This window comes from Eucalyptus grandis, chromosome 8, assembly GCF_016545825.1.
Source record: "Eucalyptus grandis isolate ANBG69807.140 chromosome 8, ASM1654582v1, whole genome shotgun sequence".
In the NCBI taxonomy this organism is placed as follows: domain Eukaryota; kingdom Viridiplantae; phylum Streptophyta; class Magnoliopsida; order Myrtales; family Myrtaceae; genus Eucalyptus; species Eucalyptus grandis.
In genome coordinates this window covers 20704270-20712222 of record NC_052619.1, presented here as the reverse complement: position 1 = coordinate 20712222, position 7953 = coordinate 20704270, and the positions used below count along the sequence as shown (strand labels likewise).

General features: G+C 40.9%; 1 protein-coding gene across 2 annotated transcripts; it reads right to left on the bottom strand.

The window, feature by feature from the left end:
- Positions 1–2207: 2207 nt before the first annotated feature.
- LOC104457082 (serine carboxypeptidase-like 21) lies at positions 2208–7207 on the bottom strand. 2 transcript variants are annotated; one of them, XM_039299109.1, is made up of 15 exons: positions 6981–7207; positions 6656–6885; positions 6380–6528; positions 5956–6032; positions 5679–5801; positions 5420–5522; positions 5297–5352; positions 5111–5212; positions 4835–4915; positions 4519–4755; positions 4315–4380; positions 4101–4222; positions 3384–3497; positions 3086–3131; positions 2208–2665 (listed from the first exon to the last, which is right to left on the bottom strand). In XM_039299109.1, exons 2-15 carry the CDS (start codon positions 6796–6798, stop codon positions 2582–2584), a joined length of 1503 nt encoding a protein of 500 aa, XP_039155043.1. In that variant the 5' UTR covers positions 6799–6885; positions 6981–7207; the 3' UTR covers positions 2208–2581. The 2 variants fall into 2 exon arrangements, with proteins under 2 accessions (XP_039155043.1, XP_018715465.1); XM_018859920.2 differs by having other exon boundaries at positions 5297–5334; positions 6981–7206.
- Positions 7208–7953: the final 746 nt, after the last annotated feature.

Below are 7953 nucleotides of genomic sequence, written 5' to 3'. Positions count from 1 at the left end.
TCCCTGTCACATGAGATCTAGCAGTTCTTGATTAGAGCTCCATGTCAAACTTCTTTTCTTTTTCTTTTTTTCATCTTCTAGAATGTTATGATTCTTATGGTTCTATTTTCATTTGGAGTTGCAGGTTCATCAATAATGTCTGATTTAGTCTGGCCTTCCTGAGTTCTTTCCTTAAATTGGGCAGATTTTTTTCTTTGTTTTTTGGACATAGTTAATACCGGGGTTTGTTACTACGTATATAGAGGAAAAACGGACTTAGCAAGTTTCTCCCTGCTGGATTATCACCTGTGCTGTCCACCTCAAATATACAACAAGAATTTTGGTCAATTAAAGCAAGAAAGTTTTTCCGGACTATAGCTATTCTTAAAGAAGGCCTTCAAACCTTCTCTATTTTGAGTGGCTTGTTCCCAAATCCAAATAAGAGTGTAATCTTCCTTGTTGGAGGCACGCCGTCCTTAAGAAACCAGATTATCTATGAGTTGGGCTTTCACGAGGTAACTTGCCGGCTCGCTATTTGGAGGTTCCTATCATTACATCGAGACTCACTAAGGCTGATTGTTGTACTCTCGTCAACCGCATCACAGCGAGGGTTCAGTCTTGGACTCATCACTTCCTTTCTCTGGCTGGGCAGTTGCAACTCATCAGGTCAATTCTTCAAGCAATCCAAGCATATTGGGCGAGTATTTTTGTTTTACCTGTAGCTGTTCTAGATTAGATTGAGAAAATCCTCAGACAAATCCTTTGGAAAGGCCCAAAGCTAGGTAGAGGGGGTGCCAAGGTTGCCTGGGAGGATGTTTGCCTTCCAAAGAAGGAAGGAGGGCTTGGTATCAAGAGGCTTAAAGATTGTAGCAAGGCTGCCATGTTGAAACTTATATGGCTCTTATTCTCAGATAAAGAAGCTCTGTGGTGCAAGTGGATTCATTCCACATTTTTAAAGGACAAGAACTTTTGGGTCGCTAGGAAGCCAACCTGTTGTTCTTGGGCCTGGAAGAAGCTTCTAAGTCTTATGAGCGAATTTCGAAACGCCTTCTTTTGGAGGATTGGGGATTGCTGCTCGATCTCTCTTTGGTTCAACAACTGGCACCCTAAGGGACCGCTGAATTTAATCTTCTCATACTCGCTTATCTACAGCTCAAGGTTATCTAGACAGGCCTCAGTTGTAGATCTTTTCTCTGATGCTGGTCATGCTCTCAAAATAATCCTTGAGTCGTGGGATTATCCTCTTCCAACCCCTACTCAACTAGTGGATTGCCGTTGTTGGCAAGAGAACCCATCGAGCCGATTCACGGTAGCAAATGCTTGGGAAACCATCAGGAGCAAGCAGAACATCGTGTTTTGGCATGATTTCATCTGGGATAATGCAATCATGCCAAGGTGTCAGCTTAACCTTTGGCTTATGGCCAAGTGGAGATTGCCCACACAATCTCTGTTATTGGCTCATGGTAGAATAGAGAGGGGATCTTGCGTGTTCTGCAATGGGTTGCCTGATTCCATCAATCATTTATTTTTTGATTGCTCTATCACGGCCGGTATTACTTTCTTCTGGGCTGCGAGATGCAATTTGCCTTGGCGGAACAGGTCTTGGGGAGAGAATCTCCGATGGGCCACCTCTTTCTTGAAGGGTAAGGATTTCATTGCTCACTTTTCCCTTGAGGCTCTTTGTCTCATTATTTGGAAGAATAGGAATAGCATCCTATTTAGTGAACAACCCCTTATTATCTCGGCTATGAAGAACCATTTTCTTAAGGTGGTCAAGGATAGAGCTAGCACCTTCAGAAATGTTGAGGATAGCTTTAGAAACAGAAGGTTGCAAAGGAGTTGGGGCATCGATCCCATTAAATTCTCAGGAGACCCGTAATTGACCTTGGTTTCAATTGACACTTCAAGGAAATGCTAGTGCTCTAGTGCACTAGTGCTCTGGAGCCAACATCTCTTCTCCTTCACTAAGATGTTTGTTTCTTTGCCGGTTGTTCATGCCGTGCCTTTCTAGTTTGTTGTTTGCCTTCTTTTAGGCGTTGCATTGTGTTTTACATCATGGCATACTTCCACTCATTATGTTTATTCATCTTGAGTGCAAGTTTTGATGCCGTGATTTTTTGTACTTTTGACCTTTCCTCTTTATATTATTACCTTTACCAAAAAAAAAAAAAAAAAAAAAAGAGATTTCATCAATTTGGAGTCAACACACCGGAGTTCCATTGTTCATGAACTTGAATGCAATGCTTTGAGTACAAGTCCATTACAATTCCACAATAAAGTCGTTTCTCCTATAGACAACAGCTACTATAGAACACTTCCTTTGGATTTGGCATGCCATTGTGCCTTTAATTTGCAAAGCAATTAGTCGATTTTTCTATATGCTAGCAATATCTAGTGTCCGATACCATATATCACCCAGATCATGTGTATGAGGATGAAGCATTCACAGATTGCTCACTGTCCCAGATCATGTGTATGAGGATGAAGCATTCACAGATTGCTCACTGTCCCTAAGATTTGTTCCCTTCGACTGGCTTAAAGCATAGAGAATGAATGTTGCTATCATAAGAAATCGAGCAATCTAGTAGAAGCTGTCCAGCTACTAGATCGGGTTTCCATCCAGCCAGCGAGTATAAAAATCCAGTGCCTCCCTGGGCTTGTATTCTGGGACAGTGTGCCCTGCTCCCTACCCAATAAACCTCAGAATAAGTCAGAAGATTATGAGCATGGGATGTTGAGATATATTTTCTTTGAAAGGAGAGGAATGAGAGGATATATAATGGAGGTACTGCCAGAGCTGATAGAGTCATCAAATGTGTTGCCTTTGGAAAGATTAACATAACCCGTTGTTATTAGCAGACTTCGTTTGAGAAACTGTATCACAGTCCTCCCATAGTCATTGGTTTTGGACGATGAAAAACTTGCTTGTTGAGAAAAAGAAAAACATTTCTTATTCCTAAGGACCCTAGCGATCCAGTGCAATATGATGCAGGAGTTGAAAATAAACAACTACCACAGTTTTAGCAAGCGAAAAATTTGGCATGATTTTACTGCATTGCAACATTTGAATATGGACAAAATTGTTGATGTAGTTTCGTCGACATACCTTGATGGTAAGGAATGTGAGGTTGTGATCATATTCTTGTAAGTACCTATAGCAAGTCAAGGTCCAGTTTTAATCAGCTATAGTATAGTGGGATTTCATTATGTTAGCAAGTAAAGAGACTCCTGACAATATCTACTTAGTGCTCATTACAGGGTTAAGTATATCGTCTTGAGTTTGCTGGGGGATTATTATATGTTCTCTAAAGCAATAATGCTATCTGCGAAATCTCTCACCTTCATTCTTTTCCTTTTCTCTATCATGGATACTAGAATTGAGACATACAGGTTCAGAAATTTACCCAGCTACTTCGTCGGCCGACATCCATGGCCTCCATTCATCCATAATTCGATAACCGAGTGATTGAGTCCATGCTTGGCTTCCAGTAAATGGCACACACATGTCATGGTCTCCACTGCCAGAGAACAGGATTTTTACATTTTTCTGGATCTTAGGATTCCTGGTGCCGCTCAAGAAACAAAAGAAAAACCAGGAAAAAGGAAAAGAAGATCGTGTATTTCATGCTACTTTGGTAACCAAAAAATCACATTCCTCTACAGTGTGTCAACCTGAGGATGAATGGCTATTAAGAAGGAGGGAAAATGACCGCTCTAGTCTGTAACTTTTTAAATGGCTCAATTATTTAAGGTCTTGGCCTGGGGTTCCAATCACGTACAGTCAGAATGCCACTAATTTGAGATGACCGGAAAAGGCTAGTCAAATAGACACGAACGGAGCTCAACAAGGTGGCCCTAGAAGATAAAATAATGCTACTAGATGACAAGGAAAAAGCTAGCCAAATAGACGCTAATGGAGCTCAACATGGTGGGCCTAGAAAATAATGCTGTCCCTAGGATACAGATAGCAAGAGAATCATCCTGAACCATGAGATAAGAAAGAAATGATTGTTTCTCTTTGACTTCAAAATATTTCAAATCTGCAACATGGAAGATATCTGATGGAATAACCCACAAATTAGATCCACAAATGATGGCCCTTATTTGACCTGGAAGATTACCTAAAAATTAATGCACGGAAATTCTGGGTCGTCAGATTCTTGTGATAAGGTATCATACTTCCAGAGTTCCTACGATACTTTATTCTTTCAGTGCATAGTTCCCACGGACCTGACACATTTACCTGCATTTTCATTCACAAAGGATACAGTTGAGAAAACGCTCATTGTAGAATGAATGTATCGATTCCATATTTTACAGATCAAGTCAAATTACTGATGCTGCATGAATAGCTTCTCTAACTCGGTCATTGTTCAGCCAGGAAGTTGCAACTTCATCGTTCTGTAATTGAAATAAAGAATTCATCATAATAAGCATCGTATAGACACATCTGACCCTCCAGTAAAAAAAAGAAGCGGGGTGTAAATGCACAAGTCTCTGCGCCGTATAATATATCAGCATTTCGTGAAAGTAGCTTACAACACAGGCGACGTGAAACTTTTTAGCCAGTTGAGGCCATAATGGAACAGTGCCATCTCTAACAGGTAACCACAGAGGCCAAGCACGACCAAACATCCTCTTCCTCACGGCAAGAGGCCTCTCAGTTACTCCCAACTTCTGGAAGCTTAATGATAAGATCATGCTCCCATTTGTATCTTGCGCCGGATCATGAAAGCACGGCTCAAGGACATCATATATGTTCAGACTGCTGATTGCCTGAGAAATAGCAACCTTTATCAGCAGAGAGTACACCAGTTTGTCCCTTCAAAAGTAACTGCCAAGATCGCCATGATACCTTGTCCACTTTACCCAGGCTAGCCAAACAACCCTCACTATTGTTGTTGTAGTAGACTTCCCCGCAATTTGCATAAACTTCCTGCATTAGTCATATAATTTCTGAGAAATGATATCGGACATTTGTAGTGCCAACAGAGAATAAATTTGGTTGAATCTGGGGGAAAGATGAAAGAGATTAGACATAAATAAAGATCATTTTCTGCATGTTGCTTCCCAAAGTAATCACTTAGAAATTGTTGCGAAATCTGGTACAGCCAAAGAAGATTGAACCCACATGAAAGATACCATTTGAAATTAGCCCCATTCCATGCGCGAATGGTACAAGGGCGGTGCCATCAAATTTCACATCTGTTACTCCGTTTCCCACCATGTAACCCTGTGCAAGATGGAAAAGTCTCAAAAGATGATATCGCCATCACTATCTAACTCCTAGCAGAAAGGGGGTCGCTTAATTACTTACCTTGAAATTGATAAAAAGTTTGGCACCTTCATTTATACCTGCAGAAGGACCACTTTCTAAACCTGAATTTCGTCTTTGAATACATTAAAAAAAATACACATCTGCTAAGCAGGCAATAATTACCCTTTACTACTTCAGCTGCGAGAGTAGGTACATATACTCCGGCATAAGACTCTCCAGCAATGTAAAATGGGTTATTGAGGAACTCCGGGAATAGCTCAAACCACTAGATGCAGGAAAATTTAATTGGTCAATTAACTCCACCAAAGTCAGGTCAGCCACACCAATCAAGTATGTGGAACTCTTTTGGTGTGATGCTAATTTCTTAGGATTATGCACTTTAGAATACTTATGTCTGAGTAAAGACTAAAGACGACAATACCTTCAGTAGGAAAGCATGAGTAGCAGCGGCTGTTTGTAGGTCTCCTGTATTATAATTATTAGAGTCCGTCGAATATGATAGGCCAACTCCGCAGGGAGAATCCAAGTATACAATGTTTGAAGCCTGAGAAAATGAAAAAGATCTTCTTCATAAGGAAATTAAGACTATGTGGGTGGGAAGAAATGGGCATTTAAAACCTAGGCTGCAAAATAATTAGGACATTATCCCTCCTCATCAAAGTAAAGAAGGACATTGCAGTACAAAAGTAACATAGGACCTTGGACCAGCTGTAAGGATTCAAATGCAATGTTGGAAGAGCACTTGTAGTCTTTCCTGCTTGGAAGTTGAACGGCCCTGTGGGTACGGTCAGCTTAATTACCAACTTAATGGCGTAATTCAACTCATAGACGAGGACAAAGCAACAAGAAAAGTCTAACAGACATGGATCTCATTGGTGTAATTGTGCACGGAATATGTAGTCATCTTTGTGCATTCGTAACTATTTAATTCAAAATTATTAAGACTGTATACTGAAATAGACAGTTACTTTACACGTAATCAGATCTTCTGCTTATGAAGTATCAAGAAGCGGAGAAAAATCCTCGTAGGAGGAAAACCATAAGTTTAAACCATGCAGTCCACCTTCAGAGAGCATCTTAAAATGAGAAAATGAAGAGAGTAGAAATGAGAAGCGAGCATACCGTGTTCGTAGACAAAGCCATCGAAGCTGGAGCATCCAGGCCCGCCATTCAACCATAACACAACTGGGTCTATGGTGGAATTTCTTTCCGACACGACCAAGTAGTAGAAAAGATTTCTTCCCGCTGGATTGTCATCTATGTTCACGTACCTGCAAAATCTCAAACAAGATTTGTATTGCTATTATAAATCCAGAAGAAAGAGACTTTTTAACGGTTATTAATTTATATGACCAAATCATCTCGCACAATACATCTATAAACCTACAAAGAACCAACCCGGAGTAGTGGTGCGAAGGGAAAGTGCCAGTGAAGCCGGGTAAAGATGTGACGAGGGACTCTTTCGGAGCTCCTTCAGTAAAAGCAACACTCAACAGCATGCAAAATAATAAGTTCACGTGAGAGTGGTACTTCTTCTCCATGGCTTTTTGGAATGCAAACGATCAATGTTGTGAATTGATGACTCTTGATAGCTCAGAAGGTACAAACACGGAGTAATATAGATTCATCTGAACAAAGGACAAAGTAGTGCTTGGATATTAGTGGACCAAAAAAGGAGGAGAAAAGACAAGAGCAAAATCTTTCTTTTGGGCTGTCGACTGACCAATCATCAGCCGTGACAGTGGTGGGCACTGTGAACGCAGAGAACGTGCGGTCGATGTAATAATTGAGATTTTTCAGGTTCCTCCGCTGCTGCTTTGAAATAACTTTGCTGCTCTCTCTCTCTCTATCTCTAGGAAGGTAGTAACACAGAGACCAAAGAGAGGGGAAGCGCTGCAGGTGCAGTCAAGGGGCAGGAGCAGGAGCAGGAGCAGGAGTCAGGATTTTGATGAGAGAATGATGCGGGCGTAAACTTCAATGTAGAGAGAGAGAGAGATGGATAGGACAGTTGCACTTATCACGTATAGTTTGTTGTGTAATTATGGCTTAATTCTTGAATGGTTTGGTCTACTGTTGAATCGTCAGCCACTTTTCCTACCTCATCTTTGACTTATGGACTCCACTAAAGTAACCAGGTGAACAAACACAAAAGAATCAGACAAAAAAAAAAAAAAAAACTAACACAAAAGAAAAACACCCAAATAGAAAAACCTTTTTTTTTTCCTTTTGTGGAGGGTTGAGGGGCGGAGCAAGATCCAGAGGTAAAAGGTGAGCTTCCAGATAGTGGAATGCCGAGAGTATCTTAGCACGCTCTAGTGACCCTACATGTTCTAACCCCGTTAAAGGTGAATGACCTAATACTTTCTCTCGTGTTTCACGAGTGAACATGATTGATCTAAAGAGCAAACACTTTTATCGTGGCCGGCTATACCATATCTTGAATGCGAGGAAACTATTCTCCCACTCCGTGAGAGGCCGTAGGGTATAAAAGAATATGCCATGGCTGCATTTCTGTTCAAAGTCACACTTTAACCCCGTCATCTCTGATTGATTTTGCCATCTTAAAGCCATACCTAACACCTCAGCCATGCCTTCTTTATTAGTACTCGTCCCTCCCAGTTGCGTTCAACCAATTCTCACCAGGGCGAATTGTTCCTCTTGCATCTGCATTAATTTTACTTACTGCTCGTGAGATT